Genomic DNA, 18,278 nt, shown 5'->3' on the forward strand with positions numbered 1-18,278 from the left:
AGTTGTTTATGGGTGGGGAAATAGAATATTTATGGGTTCTCCAAAAAGAACCTTTAGTATAGGCGATGAAATGTTCTAAAACTGTAGTGATGGTTGCATATTATCTGACTATACTAAAAATCTTGAATTGCCAGAGCAAATTGCATTACTCAATAAGAGTTTAAAAGATGGCATCTCGAAGTTGGTTCTCTGATTTCCTAATGAAGACTAGATAGGGAATTAAAGTTGGGCAGTATATGTCACCAGGCCTTATAAACTGTAAAATGGAATTTTTACATAACTGGAAAGTTTTGAGCAAGGAGTTACAAGACACTGACTTTCAGATTTTCTTATTGCTAGGTAAAGAACAACCTGGGAGCCCCAAGATCATGTAGGAGGTATTGCAGTTGTTCAAGTGTGAGACTTACCTACTCCCTCTCCTAACAAATCCTTTTCATTAGTTACTTAAAACCTCCAAGTGGTTACTGTAGCAGTATTAGAGGCCAGTGAGAAAAGTGCCTTCAGAATTGCTTTAAGTAGCTTAGAAAAATGCCCCCCTCCCTTCTGGGGGAAAAGGAATGGCATTTAAATTTACTGGTCATTAATTCTTTGGCATGGTTTGATCAGTTGTCAAGAAACCATGCTACTTCAGAAGCTGTAAATAGTTGTTACACTTAATGTCATCTGATTATATCACTGCTTGGCTACTGAAATATTTTCTGCAACATGGATGAATGTAAAGTTAAGTTATAGAAGTGGGCAAGACCCCATCACATCAAAGGTAAGCATGACATAGTATCCCCATCAGAAAGTTTCTGTAAAGCCTTTGTGTGTTCTATCACTGTCTGTATCCAAATTTTATTTATTCTTTATAGTCATCTCAAATGTTTCTACTCAATATCTAGGAAGCCTTTTAAGATCTGTCCAGGCAAAATTCGATAGACCTAACCTTTTTCTGGGTATATTATTTCTTTACTATTATGACAATAAGTATCTTACTGAATCAGATTATTTAGTAAATTTACTTATATTAGACTTAAACTGAAAGCTGCTAGAGAATAAAGGATTTTCCTTTGTGTTCTCAGTTTCTAGTGGTGTTTGATCCTCAGCAGCTGATTAAAAAGTTTACCGAGTAGGTCAGTTCAGAATTACCTTAGAATTTAACCAATGCATTGATACAGATATATGGTTGCTATATATGGTTTCTATAGAGTATAACTGATGAACTATCCTAAAAATGTTGTTAGCAGTGTTTTGGTGAAAAGCAATATAAAAATACATTTATGCATAAATTCATTATAACAGAGTTCATTTAGAATTGGCAATTTGTGTAAAATCTTCTTTTATGGGGGGAGTACATCTATTAAAAACAGTATAATATGGTTATGTTTACCAAATTGCATTGGTTTAAAAAATATTACCTTGACAGTATATCTTTTTATCAATTTTTTTATTGTGCTACTTGTGCAAAGGAATAAAATTAAGTGCTTACTAAATCATATTTAGATCTTTATTAACAAATTCATTTAAATAAGTTTAATATTCCATAAATGACAAGCAGCTTAAATATAAGTTTTATAATTATCATTAAAAAATTAATAAAATCAAAATCAGTTAAATTTTCAAAAAGGCAATGTGACATTTACCACTAACCTGACTAAATGGCCGCACTCGTACTGCTACTATCACACGGTCGCTACTTGGCAGAGGCATTTTCATCATTTTCTCATTGTCCATACTGTTATTTGGTAGAAAAATAATGTAGAAAGCCACACTGCTATGCTTCATACTAAAACATTAAAAGCTTAGCTGACAAAGGCAGTTTGTTTCCAGATCATCAATTATTAATGGTCCATTCATTACACACTATCAATTACCTAGTATAAATTATTTTACAACACTTATTTATTGATGAAATTTATGGCCTGCATCAAGTATCATTACTTCATTGCACAAAGTCTTACTGCAGAAAAAGGGGTGCTTTCATTTTTTTCTTGTTCTTTATCTATTCATCTCTTCCCATTCTCAATCTGTGCCTGAGGTCCTATGATAATTAATTTGCCAGTTTTAAATCCTGAATATTAAGGGAATTCTGTGATTCAGTAAGTTTCTTTATAGCAAGAATATTATAAAATTTATCCGAACTTCTCCCATTATCAATATTAGGCACACACAAGGTGTACTGAATATTGGTAAAACAGATTTATTTTACATTTTCTTCTCAAATCTTTTCATGAGGTTGCTAATAAGCAGTGAACCGGTCAATCTAACCTGGGTAATAAGTCTCTGAATTAAGAGACATTAAAGATAAATAGCCTTAAGCTTGCTGAACAAGAAATGCCAATATTATAGTTAACCACAATGCATTACTTGGAAAACTACTCATTTGAGGTAGGTAGATTACACAAAATTTGTGAAACTACAAAAAGGCAGCAAAATTACATGCCCATAATTCAATTTCAGCATAGTAACAGGCAAAACCAAATAAAAGTACACATTATGATTAGAAATCTTAATCACAAAATCAAAGTGCATAAGTTATAAAATAACAACTTTAAAAAATAATAGTTCAATCACCCTCATTTTAAGATTGGTCTAGTATTTTAACTATAGAGAGAAAAATGGGACAAATGCCTACTAGCATATAAAAATCATTAAGACAGAAATTCCCTTTCAAAAATCTAACAGACACAAACTACTGTTAAGTATACATTTTATTTAACATTCCAATAAGAAGCCATATTTACATATTATATAAATGTATGAAGTCTTAATATAAAATAGAAAAAACACCTGAACTAAAAGAATCACACTCCGTATGGAGTTACTTTACTTACTGAAGACATTCTATTTACAAAAATTTACAATAGTTTATATAAATTATTTTCTTCCAAATTGGATAATTTTTAATAATCCACACAATTTTGATGACTTTACAAACAGGTGTACATTAGAATCTTGGAAAAAAATTATAGCATTTTCCTGCGTAAAACTTGCTTTGGAAAGGAGGATGGTTTCTTTCTGCCCCTTCCAAGAGTTTTTCCTTTAACTTCTGCAGTTTTTCTTGATTTGCTCTTTACTTCTTCAATTGGGCTTGCCAAAGGAGAAATCAGCCTAATTTTTACTGGAGGAGGTGACCAAGAACTTTCTTCTTCTGTATTTCTGAAAGAAAGAATCAATTAAGAATAAATGCATGAAGTAACAAAAATAACTGGTTTTTCATCACTCAAAGATAGCTAACCAAATGCTTTCATTTTCCAAGAGAGGTAATGGATTCAAGAGAAAGTGAAGTACAGCTTTAAAAGTCATGTAAGATAATTAGAGGCAGAGTTAAGGTTGTACTTTTATTTTCTGATATGGATATTTTAAAACAATCACTGCTAAATTTTTCCTTAATTGTTTCACATGTATTAATAAATACTGCTGGGTTACAAGGATAAGTGAACCAAGTCTTAGAAGTCATCTGTAGGATGAGGGCCTAGCAGGCCCAGACAGCCTATGAGAGAAAGCAGTTCTTAAACACCAGCAACTGGCAAATGTATGTATAATTTCAAACATGAAGGAGTTTGTCAAGTATGTTCAAAGCAAATTTATAAGTAAATAGTGTTATTAATTATAGTCAAGAGTCTCATTAAATCAGTTTTGAAAGAAAATGAATTGACACCTTTAATGAATCTGAAATGGAGTAATTTCCCCACAGATGTAGTGAAATAATGGCAGGATTTAAACGTTTACAATTATTTACTAATACTAAAAATATCTTTACTAGTGGAAAGGTGAACCATCCCACTTCCTTCCCAATCCACTACAAAAAGGAAGAACAACTGAGAACTAAACTACCTCCATCATCTTTATTATTTTTTTTAAAATATTTATTATTTTTTTAGTTAAAGGTATACACAATATCTTATTTTTATATGGTGCTGAGGATTGAATCCAGTGCCTCATGCATACTAGGCAAATGCTTTTCCCCTGGGCCACAACCTCAGCCCCATCACCCTTCTTTAAAAAGTGTGAAGACTTTTGTGGTGGCTATATAGAGATCACTTGTTCAACAGCAAAATCAGTCGATGCTAGAAATGACCATAAGAATTTGCCTTTTTTGCCATGTTGGGAATCAAATCCAGGGCATTGTGTCCATTAGTGCTCTACCACTGAGCTACATTCCCCAGTCATAATTTCCCTTTTAGTTTTTATTTATTTTTAAGATTTTTTTTTTTTAGTTGTAGATGGACACAATACCTTTATTTATTTATATGGTGCTAAGGATTGAGGGCCTTACAACATGCTAGGCAAGTATTCCAGCCATAATTTCCCTTTTTAAATAAGACTTTTCTTAGCTGTAACTTGAAGAAACAAATGGTTAGATATTATAGAATGGAAAGTCATACTTACTTGCTTGCTTGTTTTGTTTTTGCAATCCTGATTCTTTTCACTTTTTGCTCTACCATAGTTTCTCCTGATTTAGTATCATCTTCCTATGGGTCGAAATTTTACAGAGATAAATCCTAAGTAATTAAACATTTGAAATCTAAACAGTTTTTTTATCAAAGAGTCAAAGAATATAGCCAAACACTGCAAATAAATTCAAACTTATCCAGTCCAAAACTGACTCCTTCTGTTCTTCAGTAGAAACTCAGAAGATTGCTGCTCTTTATTCCTCACTCCCAAGTCAACTATGCTCCAAGTTTTCTTTTTTATTTTCAATGTTTCTATTTCCAGTGGAAACTGACAATTGCTCTTCCTACTGCTTAGGTCCCCAAATCCAGGATCTTCATCTTTTAGGGATTAGGCTGCCAACAATTTTTTTTTTCCTGCCTAGAATTCATCTTTCACAAAAATGATCTAATATACAAACATGACTATTGTGAACGAATGTTCCCAGCCTACCCACCCCTGCCATGCATTCTGTACATCTTCTGCCTTCTTGGTCCAGGAATGCCTGTCTCTTCTGCCCTCAGTCTACAGAGGTACTTGGGTATAAATGATTCTTTTTTTTTTTTTAATATTTATTTTTTAGTTGGACACAATATCTATCTATCTATCTATTCATCTATCTATCTATGTGGTGCTGAGGATTGAACACAGGGCCTCGCACGTGATAGGCGAGCACTCTACCGCTGAGCCACAATCCCAGCCCTGCATAAATGATTCTGATCAAGCAATGAAATACCTATTGTTTTTGCCTCTTCAATTAAACTGTATATTTCATTCAACTGTGAGCTGAGTTATTTTTGTGTAATAACCAATTAATGGCAGATAATTCAATAAATGTCTATAAATTAACATTCATATATATAAAGGACTCACAATCCCTAAAGAATTTCCACTCTAGGGTAATGTGTAACTATGCCATTGAATTAACTGTGAAATAAATTCTTTAATGACACTTTAGGGGCTCAAGGACCTATATCATAGGTAAATAAACCCAAATAATTCTGATTACCTCCCAAAAGGTAATTTAAATTACAGCTGCCAGTAAGTAATATATTATCAGCAACATCAAAGATCTGTCTTAAAAGTAGGATCTTCAAGAGTAGAGACATGATGGTTTGGGGTTTTTACCAAAAATGGCTGCTACCTTTAAAGATTATTCAGGAAATATTTTAAAAATAAAAAGTATGTTTAAGCAAACACACAAAATCCTATATTCCTTACCAGTTCATCTACAAGCTTGGATGCACTGGATGTATTCTTTCGTCTGGTCCTCAAAGCAGGAGGTGAGAATACAAACTGAGAAGATAAGTCTGAAACTAATTCTTTCAACTGTGCAGGAGCCTCTATTTTTGCAGCTAAAGAAAAGTTGGGGGGAAAAATGTATCTGTATGTATCCAACAAGAAGCTTAGAACAAATGATGCACATTACAAAGATGCAAACATCCCAAAATAGAGAACACAGGGTAGGTACCCCTTAATGACCAAGTTAGGACAAGAGAAATCATGAGGGATAGGGTATGGGAAGAATCTCAGTATCATTTAGGTAAAACAAATGTTTACCTTTAATTGTTTACAAGTATTTAAAGAATCAAACTAAATAATGTTATAATAAAAATATGACATAAAAGGCAGGTACAAAATTGTATAATCCATTAGTTTTTTAATTAAAAAGATTTTTTTTTTTTTTTAGTTGTAGATGGATAGCAGGATCAAACCCAGTGCCTCACACATGCTAGACAAGTGCTCTGCCACTAAGCTACAGCCCAGCCCAACCCCAGTCCCAATCTGTTAGTTTTAATCATTTCTGCTTCTGGAATCATCTTCTCAGAAACTTTCCCCAACTACTTCAAAGCAGTAAGGAAACAAAGTTTAATATCATGTACAAAAATATTCAGCCTTTATCTACTGTTCCTTCCACGTATTCTCATAGATCAGACTATACTATTTTTCTTTCTTTCTATCTAATCTAATCCAATCTATTCTAATCTATTTTTGGGGTACTGGGGTCTGAACTTGGGGGCACTCAAATCACTGAGCCACATCCCAGCCCTATTTTGTATTTTTATTTAGAAACAGGGTCTCACTGAGTAGCACTCACTTTTGCTGAGGCTGGCTTTGAACTCTAGTTCTTCCTGTCTCAAGCTCCCGAGCCACTGAGATTATAGGTATGCACCACTATGCCTGGCTACAAATCATTTTGAGGACAAATTGTCAATTATATGGGAAAGTTGCTTTCCTGGGCTTGTGATGGATATGTGACTGCAAAATTACAATGCATTTTAAAAAGTTTCATCAGCATAGTGAATATTGGAGATATAAAAAGGGCTGGGAATGTAGTATAATGGTAAACCACTTGCCTATCATGTGCAAGGTCCTGGGTTTGATACCCAGTACCTGGGGTGGGGAGGGGGATAGTGTTTGTGGATATCATTGGGACATAAGCCAATGGCCACAGTTCTTCAATTTAAAGAGCTGATTCTATTTGGAGAGAAATCAAAATTAAGTCATTAGGATATAAGGACAGAATAAAGAGAAACACTATTCTAATGCTATTTCGAAGAAATAAACACTATGAGCTGGGTACGGAGGTGCACACCTATAATGCCAGTGAGCCTCAGCAATTTAGCAAGTCCCTAAGCAACTCAGCCAGATCCTGTTGCTAGTAAATATTAAAAAGGCCTGGAGATGTGGCTTGGTGGGTTAAATGTCCCTGGGTTTAATCCCTAGTACCACCCCTCCCCCGCCAAAAAGAAAGAAAAACACTATTGTCAGGTGAATTATAGGATTAAAATAAGAAAGGAAAAAAAGAAAAAGGCATACTAAATCATACAGAATCCTTGAAATTTCAAAACAAATTTGGAAACATGAAATCTTTGCTTTAAGCCAAATCAAACCACATAGTGCTTTTAAACAAATTTTAGGTTGAAGATTCTGCATATCTAAAATATGAATAAAAATAAAAGTACCTTTCACTTTCCTTGGTACCTCTGCTGCAGGAGGAGAAAATAAAGGCTCATTTTTTGGTTCAGAAAGATCTGGTAACAAGATGGCCTTGCTAGACCTGGTCCTTGTACTACGAGAAGATTTAGCAAAAGTTGAGGTGGCAAGTAATCTTTCTTCTTGGTTATTTGGTTGTTCCTGTGTCATTTCATCTGATACAGAGTGTAATGAACTTTTCTGACATTGATTTTCAGTCTTCTTGGTAAGTTTTTTCTTAGAGCTTGTCACCAAAACAAGTTCCTCATTTGGCACTAGAATGGTTTTTTCTAAAACTGGTTTTCCAACATCAATATTTTCATTTCTAGCTGAGGCATTCCTTGAAGATCTTCGGATGCTAAGAACTCTCTTCTTGGGACTTCTCTCTTCCTTAACAGTCTTAGATCCAACATTTTCTGATGGATTTATTTTCCTTGGTCTACCACGTTTCCTAGTTGTGGCAGGCAAATCAAATTCTGCTTGAAGAATCAACTGGGAGGAATCAAGTTTAGACTCTTCTATCATATCTGACATAGTAACTTCTTTCTCTCTGATCCTTCTACTACGTTTAATAGGCAGTTGGTCATTGGATTTCCCCTCTTGCATATTTTCAGAGGCTTCTGTATCAGCATTTCTCAGCTTTTTCTTGACAGTCTTGCTAGGAGTTGCTATTTTACTAACATTAATTTCAACACTTTCCTGATTTTCTATAGATTTTTTAGTTTTTCTAAGAGTCCTTTTTGTAACAGATGAAAGCTTAACTTCTTTTCTAAAAGAAATTTCTTCAGTTGCTGGTTCCAAAAGCTGAGGTGACTTTAACCTTTTTAGTTCCCTACCTGAAGTAACCTGCAATTCTTGTTCCACAGAATCAATACTATCTAATGTATCTTGATTAGTTTCTTTTTTCTTCCTTCCTCTCCTAGAAATAATAGAATTTTGAGGTATTTGCTGATTCTGAGATTTTCCTTTGATATCAGAATAGGCACTTTCAGAAACCTCAGAAATTTCTTTTGCTTTTCTAGTTTTCTTTATAGATTGTGGCCCCAGCATCTTGGGAGTAGCAAAATCTGCTGACTCCTGCCCTGCTGTAGTGATACTCAGGTTTTGGACACTCTTTCTCATGCGTGTTCTAGAGGAAACCATGTCATCACCCTGGCTAACATTTATAGTCATGGTACTTGTTTCCTGAAAAGTCTTTATCACAGGTTTGACTAATTTGGTAGAACACATTACCTTCTGGCTTATTAAAGGTATGCTTTCATGAACAGACTGTTCCATTACATCTGAAGTAATTTCTTTACTTCTTGTATCTTTAATCACACCTAATAAATTTTCTGCAATTGCTACTTTAATGGGTTCAGGCACATATGGTAAAGTCTCTACCTTTTGGGATTCTCGATCACTAGTTATGATAGATGGAATATCTGCAACATGTCCATGATCATCATGTTCCACACTGTATACAAGTTTTTCCTTGGATGCTGTGTTAGCTGCTTTAGGTAACACATTAGGTGTTGCAGAATCACCTGTCTCAACTTCTCCTTCTTCACCTTCCAATATCAAGGTAAAGTTGCTCTGGGCCACAAAAAGTTCCCCATCTACTTCAGCAATGTCACATTCAGCAGAGTCTTTATTATCAGGTAAGTCACAAAACTGTTGCTCAATAGTATCAAAATTATATTGAAGCTTAAGAGTTCCTGAGGGATATAACTCGTTAAATGAAAGATTTCTGGCCTCTTCTCCTGAATTTTGAACTTCAAGCTTTTCATGTCCAATTACCTAAAATTAATTAAAGATAAGAGACCAGTTAAAAAATTTAAAAATCTATTTTAGCCTAAAGCACGAAGGTTTTTAATGACCATTTATTTTTGGTGTGTGCATTTTTTCAAAATAATGCTACATTTGATATTTGGCACATACTATAAGGTTTACTTTATATATATTCATTTAAAAATTCAGGCCTAAATGAGAATTCAGTCAAAAACAACTATATTCAGAGACTATGACTGTAATTAAACTAGAAATTCCACATTTCCCTAGCTATGACAGTATAAACAAAAAATTGAAAATTATTATGAGACTATTATGAAAATTAAGGATTTTTTCTACTCTTACTCAACAGAAAACTTAACTGGAGAAAAATAACCCCCAAACTATATTTTAATGAAAATCCCCAAATTACCTAACTATCCACACTTTTCTAAACAGCATGATCCCCATAAGGTTGAAGAACAATTCACCTACATAAGCTCCCTTGGGCTAGACTCAATCCTCTTCCCTTTGCTGGGGCTGCATAAACCATGAAATTCCTAAGGCTTTCAAGTTCAGTACCTCTCCTGCAAGGGTTTGGTGGAAGAAGGAATGGTCCTTGCATTTACCTTTTGGTAAGGGAAGGGGAGAAAAAGGAGGAGGTAGAGAGTAACAGAGAGATCTCCTGACCAAGAAGGTAGAACATTACCACCCACCTAGACAATGACATTTTCCCATTCCCCAAACATTGAGATGAGATTGGAAATAGCCTATAAGTGAGGATTCCCATTTACACCATGCCCACATTTTTATTGTTTCACAACTAAAGGAATAGGGACTTTAGCCATCTATTTCACAGCACTCATGAAGATAAATATAGATACTCATAACATTTTAATGTACTCCCCAAACTCCATACACATTTCTATACATAATTTTGAGTTTTTCCTCTTATCATATAAAAATTTGGTCAAATCACAGAAAAACCATAAAACATATTAAGTATAAAAAATGCTTTTTGGAGTTGTTCAGAAATTGAATATCACCCAGGTAAATATCATCCTTACAAAATATGCTTAAGGTAGGGGTAGGGGTATCCTGTTTAATTGTATCTATTCATTTTCATATATAGGCTTCTCAATAGTCTTATTGTCTCTGGAGTAGCCACTGTATGTTTTCTTCTGGCTAAAAAAGCCTTTCATTTGAAGCATATAAGTAAAAATTAAATCATGACTTTTTTTAACAGAAAATTGGTTTTCATGAAAACCAATTTCTTTAAGGACGTGTTCTTTTATTCTGCAAAATATTAATGTATTTAATTAGCACAAATTTTTAGATTTTAATACAGCAGTCAACTGAATGAATACATTAAATTTGAACTATCATATCTTGAAACCTAACTAAACCAAAACTAAAAGACTGACAAAAAAAAGTGAAAAGTTAATTTTTTTTACATGAATTTCTTGAGTATCAGGAGAACTGTCAGGAATTGGTAGCTTCTCTTCTGGTATGTCAACATTCTTTTTTAGTACATCAATTTCTAGTTCATGATCTTCTTTTAAGGTATGTTCAGAGATAACAGGACTTTCAGATGTGATGAGCCCAGAGCTTCCACTATCACCAAGGTTACTGGCCACTGCTGTGGGGGGTAGGGGGAAAGAGTTAAGGTTTTTACATTTTAAACTGAAAATCATGTAATTAACAAAGGAAACACAATAGAAAAAGCTATATACCTCCTTGAAAAATTAATTTAAAAAGTCTAAGATCTTAAAAAGGAAAGGTCTTTTTAAAAGGCAAATCCACTTTTTGCCAGGATAATACACATTCAGTTGAAATAATACATATACATAATATAAATTACACATTTAAAACTGGCAACATTGTTTTCTTCCATTGGACTGTAATTCCTATCCTTATTCTGACAGTTTAATATAATGACAAATTCCTGGAGGAAGTGTTCTTCATTATTTTGAAAATTATGTGTTACCTAGTGATTATAAGACAACTAGCTATCTTTGTTAAACCAGTGCAGAATTATACTAGGGACATGCAATCTAGATTTTGACATGGCTATAAAACAGGAGATATCTTTCTTTTGGCAGAAAGCATACAAATAAACACAAATGTACCTTACCACTTTTCAAAATTAGGTGGAGGGGCTCACAAAAATATTCCTTTTATTTTTCTTTTCACCAAATGTTTACATGTCACTAATACTCATAGGTTATATTTAGGTTTAGCATTTGTGAATGTCACAAAAACACTAACCTCAAGGAGAAAAGATGTCTCCAACTTAACTAAAAAAATCCTTTTAAAAAATATTTATTTTTTAGTTACAAGTCAACACAATGTCTTTATTTTTATGTGGTACTAAGGATTGAGCCCAGTGCCTCACACATGCTAGGCGGGCACTCTACCTCTGAGCCACAACCTCAACCCACTAAAAATCATTTTTAATGATGAGTACAAATCAATAAAAAGGTAAAAAGATTAAAAAAAAGGCAAACCAGAAAAAATATTCATACTTTTAATAGATAAAAAGCTTATTATCCCTAATAGGCAAATGCTGTAAAATAAAATGAAGATGTTTCCCACCTATCAGTCTGGCAAAAAGGTATGGGAAAATAGGTACTTTTCACTTATCAACATATGAAAATAGCAGAAAATAATAATATTAGAAATCTGAATATTCTTTGACCTAGTAGGTCCATGTCTATCCAACAGAAATCCTGACATAGATTGTCTTGAAGATATATACCCAAGTATAGGCCTACAGAAACAAAACAGTAAAACAAAAAAATAAGAAAAAAATAAATAAATAATCAGCCCCCAAACAGACCTGTAAATCAATGGTACAGAATAGAGGACACAGACAAACCCACATAATTACAGTTATCTCATATTAGACAAAGGCATCAAAAACATAAATTGGAGAAAAGACAGCCTCTTCAACAAATGGTTCTGGGAAAATTGGAAATCCACACGTAACAAAATGAAATTAAACCTGTATCTCTTACCATGCACAAAACTCAACTCAAAGTGAATCAACGACCTAGGAATTAAAACAGAGACCTTGCACCTAATGGAAGAAAAAGTAGGCCCAAATGTCCTCCATGTCAGATTAGGCCCCAACTTCCTTAATAAGACTGCTATAGCACAAGAATTAAAACCAAGAATCAATAAATGGAGTGGATTCAAAATAAAAAGCTTCTTCTCAGCAAAAGAAACAATCAGTGAGGTGAATAGAGAACCTACAGAATGGGAGCAAATCTCTACCACAAGCACATCAGATACAGCATTAATCTATAAAGCACCCAAAAACCTTAACACCAAAAAAAACGAAAAACAAAACAACCCACAAATAACCCAATCAACAAATGGGCCAAGGAACTGAACAGAGGATATATAATCAAATCAACAAACATGAAAAAAATGTCCAACATCTCTAGCTATTAAAGAAAAGCAAATCAAAACTCTCTAAGACTTCATTTCACTCCAGTCTGAATGGCAGCTATCAAGAATACAAACAACAAGAAGTGTTGGCTAGGGTGTGGGGAAAAAGGCACTCTCATACATTGCTGGTGGGACTGCAAATTGGTGCAGCCAATATGAAAAGCAGTATGGAGATTCCTTGGAAAACTGGGCATGGAACCATTTTTTGACCCAGCTATCCCACTCCTTGGTCTATACCCAAAGGACTTAAAAACAGTATACTACAGGGACACAGCCACATCAATGTTTACAGCAGCACAATTCACAATAGCTATCTTTGTGGAACCACCCAGATGCCCTTCAGTAGATGAACAGATAGGCAAGGCAAACTTTGGTATACACAATGCAATATTACACACATCATTAAAAAAGAATAAAATCATGGCATCTGCAGGGAAATGGATGGAGTTGGAGAATATAATGCTAAGTGAAGTAAGCTAATCCCAAAAAACCAAAGGCTGAATAAAACATTGTTTGATATGAGAATGCTGACTCATGTCCACAGGGGGTAATGGAGGAACTTTAGCTAGGATAAAGGGGAGGGTGAGGAAGGGAGCAGGCATGGGGGTAGGAAGGACGGTGGACATCACTGCCCTAAGTACAAGTGTGAAGACAAGAATGGTGTGAAAATATTTTGTATACAACCAGAGACTTGAAAAAATGCACTCTATATGTGTAATATGAAATGAATTACATTCTGCTGTCATATATAACAAATTAAATAAATTAACAAAACAATTTATAGGAACAGCTTTTATTAAGTGCCAAGCACTATTCTAAATACTTTCCACACATCTGGCTTAATTCTGACAACTATGAAATAAATCTTTTCACACATCTGGCTTAATCCTGACAACTAAGAAATGAATACTATTAATATTTCCATCTTATATTGTTAGTATTTATCAGACAAAAAATACAGAAAAACAAATTTACAGTTAAGGGCAAAGGACTTTTGAGTCAGATAATTACACCTCACATGGTGTCATGAAGATTAAATGAGATAACACGTATGGAAAGCTATAAGGTTACCAAAGAAAGTAGCTTCACTTCTGTATAATACAGAGAGCGTCTGAGAGTAGGTGTCCCACACCCCAAAACAGGGTTAACTGTGGGGAAAAAAAATTCAATGAATTATACTTATTACTTTCCCTGACTTATTCTTTCATGTTCCAAAATGCCTTACAAGCAACCTATTGTTTTGATAGCTGACATATCTCCTTAGAATGCCTTTATTCTAGGGAAGCAAATCAAAAAGAGTGGTAGAAATGAGAGAAGAAATAAAATGAAATAATCAAATGAACACATACATTCATTGTTGTCTGCTCTAATTGTAGAGTTGTAGGCTTCAACAGATATTAATCCTTTATCCAACACTGGTATCTTGGACTTTGGGGTGAGGATTTTCCTTTAGAAATAGAAATGTATACTTTAGCATGTATAAATATCCCACCTTCTCTACCTGCTTTGTCCTACTGCCTCTGTTATTCTGCTGATGAAAATCAAGGTTCAAAGAAATCAAACTCATTTTGAATATTATAAAATATGCAAGTGAATTTATAAACAAATAATGCTATACTTGGTTTTCCTACTTTCTATTATTTTACTTTTTCAGTGACAATGACATGACATCAGAGTACAAATAAATCTATTGAAATGCGTGTCAGCATAAATTACACTTTCACTGATTTTTTTTAATAATCGTGGCCATGTTCTTCAAATAAGCCTGTCAAGTATTATGGAACATTTCCTATATACACAGTAGGATCAGGTTCAATATTTTAAAATTGGAAAAACAGGGTAAAAAGACTTATAATGGGAGACCATTGAAACCTGTATTAACACACATGATAAAAATAAGTTTCAGAATATGCTGACAGCCTTCATATTCTGAGCTGACCCTTCCCTAAAACCCAATTAGGCTGATTTTTAAAATAGAGAATAATGTATTTGATGTACACATGGATATAAGACTTCCTCAACCACAATGCTTGTAGCAAGGATAAGAGAACAATAAATCACCACAAAATATTAAACTTATATTCAGAAAGGAACTAGAGCTCTGCCAAGATGTTGAATATTCACCTAGTTTCTCAATGAAACCTTTTCTCATGTGAATGCTTTGTTTTATGACTGATGCAATTACCTATCAAATCCATTGTAATAAATAACATTTGTTTTCATTAAAGTTTAAAAAACACTAAAACAATAAAATATTGGATAATCTTTTATTCCACATTTTCAATAAAGGTCTGGGTAAATTCCAGCCATCAAATGTGATGTTTTCTCAGAAATGAAGTATGTGACCAAGTTTGACCTACCAGGTGACTATTGTGTTGCAGATGGTTTGTGAAGTTGCTCATTATTTATTTACTTATAGAGCAATGTTTTAAATCATCACATTTCAGATGAGTTATTTTACTAAATAACCTTTACTACCTCTTAATAATTGAAGCTGCCACTTTTTTGTATCCTCTACAACAGCACTACAAGTGCTGACATGCAATCTTGTCTTTAGTCGTGAAATGAAGGAAAAGAGCTTTTGCCAGGTGAACTAATTACTTCATATGGATCAGTTCAGTTGACTTTCAATAAAGGAAGCAGTACACTGATTTACATTCTAATATAAGCTTCTTATAATAGATGATAAACTGTATGGGAATTGGTACCATTTTACCAGATCCTGTTTTGAACAGCAAGCACTATGAATAAATATCACCTAATGCATGGCCTTTTCTGTCAATGAATTTATTTGACAGCATAATATTTTAATTAGTTATCAAAAAACTTGAGTGACTATTGTATGATTGTAAGGAAAAAAATTTCTCTCGGCCATCTCCCCTATGTTCCACTCTGGTTTTACAGGAGTCCTGTGCCTAATCATCCTGAAACTACTAAAAAAAGGAAGCACATGGAATAATACCATAGTTGTGAATGAACTTTTGGTCTTCAACAGAAAGAGTCAAAGAATATTAATATGCCTCAATTCACTAGGTCTTTATATTATAGAAATGTCTAGTAGTATTAAGATTTATTTCATGGTAACTAAATAACACAACTATAAAACTGAACAACTAGGAATACAGGTAATTATTCAAGATGGGAATGTCAAAAATCTAAATGAGCTCTAATACATAAAGAATATTTTGCTATGGGTTCATAATTTCATTAAACTTCTTTGGAAAAATATTTGAAACCATCTTCATAAACTTACCCTTCATGGATTGATGGCACACAAAGTGATGTTTTGGTTCCTTCAGTGGAGCTTAAGTTATTTGATCCTGAAAGGGACTCCTCTGCAACTTTCAAAGTGTCTACAAATCATACAGGTAAAAATATCATTTAAGCTAAATGTTTTATAATTGCACAGGTCTTGAACTATTACTGTTTAAGAAGTTGCTAGGCCTGCTTTTTTGTTCTTTTGTGTTTATTTCCTTGGCATCAGATTGTCAGCAGTTCCTTTTACTAATTCTGAGTCAAAGAGCCTCCCTTAACCTCCAACTTTTTACCTTTGGCTGAACAAGTACAATTTATTGCAAATGTTCTACATATATCAATTCACTTAATCCAAAATATTCAAAGAGGTATATCAGAAAAACTAAAGCATAATATTAACACTGTTTATCCCGTATCACCAAGCATACTTAGATAGTTGAACAAGGATTCAAATTTAGTCTATTTTAATCTAGAGTATGTCTTCTATGATTCTGACTCCAACACACACACACACACACATATAGATTTCTACTTGGGACTGCCCAATAGGGTAGAAACAATCCATTAAGATATTCTTATGTACATTCTTTTTTTTTTTTTTAAATTATGGTCCTGGGAATGGAAACCAGGGCTTCATGCATGCTAGGCAAGCATTTTACCACAGAGGTGCATTCCTAAGCCCTTTTTTAAAAAATGTATTTTGAGAGACGGTCTAATTAAGTTGTCTGGGCAAGGCTCAAATTTGCAATACTCCTGGCCTCAGCCTCCCAAATAGTTGGGACTACAGGTATTTACCATACCTGGCTCTTCTATGAACATTCTATTCTAATATTTATCATTTAAACATTTAATGGAATTATGACACAGAAAAAAAAAGCAGTGTTTATCTCTAGACATACACTACTTCAGCAGACTCCTGAATTTAACAGAGAAATTAATAATTAATGTAACAGAGACATCACAATCCAAATGCCATTGGACTCACTTCATGGGCCTTTGGACATTTATCTTGATTGTTCTGTGATTGTTTTGGCAGTAAGGACGGAATATAGAACAAATATCCTGCTCTGTGAGCAGAATTTTCATAAATTAAGACTGCTGAATAAGTTAAAAATTGCAGCAACAATCTATTCCGTAAAGTTATTACTACATCCATTATTTATGGGAATATTCTCTAAATCAGACTGCTGAACCTTGCATTTCCATCCTTAAACATTAGTATTCTTTTCCAAATTTCATGGCCAGATTAAAAAGCATACTAAGTTCCTCTCTCTTCAAAGCTCATATATACTTATGGAACAATGTAAGCAATACTTATAACTGAAAAAGATTTTGACACTATGCGCATATATTATTTAATCTTGATCTTCACGCTTTCCTTATGGTGAAAAGAAACCTGTTACAAAATTTATTAAGGTTGAGGAGAAAGCAGAAGGGATATGAAAAAGTGAGGAATGGTGGCATCTGACCAAACTTTCTTATGTACGTTTATAAATATACCCCAATGAATTAATCTTTATGAATAATGGACAAATTTTTAAAAATAATAATACATACAAGATCAGGAAAGCAGAGGGAGGAAAGGGGGAGGGAAAATTTTGGAGACTAAATTGAAAACCTCAATGGTTTTACTATAATGCACTAAAGAAGAATTTTTTTAAGGAATATCAATGGCAATTTTTAAAAAAATATTTATTTTTTAGCTTTTAGGTGGACACAATATCTTTATTTTATTTTTATGTGGTGCTGAGGATCAAACCCAGTGCCTCACGCATGCCAGGCGAGTGTGCTACTACTTGAGCCATATCCCCAGCCCTATCAATGGCAATTTATAATATGTGGAAACGAGTTCTTACCCATCTGTTTTTCCTCATCTGGAGGAATTACTTGTGACTCAAACACATCTTTATCTTCATCTTTCTTGATTTGCTCAGTTAAATTAGTATTTAGTTCAGTGGAAGACTCTCCTGACTGGGAGGACAAAAAAATATCTTCAAACTCTTCTGGTGATGGTGCATCTTGATATTCTAAGGTGGTCTGGTCTGATCTGGTTGAAGCATTGCTTTCTTTGCTCACATCTAGTTTCTCCAAACTTTGTGAGGATGCGTCCAGTGACCCTGTATCCATTTCTTGAGGGTCCTTTTCTGAGCTATTTACAAGAAAAGGTATGGTTTCCTCTTTGCTCTTCGGCCATTTATTTTCTGCTGGAACTCCACATTTATGAAAAGATGCAGTGATAAATGCTTCTGGGTTACTGTTATCTGCAGGCTGTTAACAGACAACCAAATAGGAACTTAAGAAGTACTACACAGAATAAACAAAACAAAACTTTTTTAAAAAGCCCACAGACTAAGACTTAGGAAGTCTGAATTCTAGTGCCATTTCTGCCACCAATATATGCAATTCACTTGGTACTTTCAAGCCCAATT

The 18,278-nt window shown here is 33.9% G+C and overlaps 1 protein-coding gene across 4 annotated transcripts in view; it reads right to left on the bottom strand.

Annotated features, from left to right (window-relative positions):
- Positions 1 to 1,475: 1,475 nt before the first annotated feature.
- Positions 1,476 to 18,278, bottom strand: part of Ahctf1 (AT-hook containing transcription factor 1) — a 66,257-nt gene continuing 49,454 nt past the window's right edge. For 3 of the 4 annotated variants that reach the window (XM_048809271.1, XM_048809269.1, XM_015483565.2), the window contains 8 exons: positions 17,706 to 18,117; positions 15,848 to 15,947; positions 13,944 to 14,041; positions 10,596 to 10,780; positions 7,383 to 9,171; positions 5,638 to 5,771; positions 4,375 to 4,457; positions 1,476 to 3,141 (listed from right to left, as the gene is read on the bottom strand). In XM_048809271.1, coding sequence (XP_048665228.1) covers positions 2,949 to 3,141; positions 4,375 to 4,457; positions 5,638 to 5,771; positions 7,383 to 9,171; positions 10,596 to 10,780; positions 13,944 to 14,041; positions 15,848 to 15,947; positions 17,706 to 18,117 — 2,994 coding nt within the window. In that variant the 3' untranslated portion in view covers positions 1,476 to 2,948. The remainder of the gene's footprint in view (positions 3,142 to 4,374; positions 4,458 to 5,637; positions 5,772 to 7,382; positions 9,172 to 10,595; positions 10,781 to 13,943; positions 14,042 to 15,847; positions 15,948 to 17,705; positions 18,118 to 18,278) is intronic. The other variant, XM_048809270.1, reaches the window with a different exon arrangement.

This window comes from Marmota marmota, unplaced genomic scaffold (assembly GCF_001458135.2).
Source record: "Marmota marmota marmota unplaced genomic scaffold, marMar, whole genome shotgun sequence".
In the NCBI taxonomy this organism is placed as follows: Eukaryota; Metazoa; Chordata; class Mammalia; order Rodentia; family Sciuridae; genus Marmota; species Marmota marmota.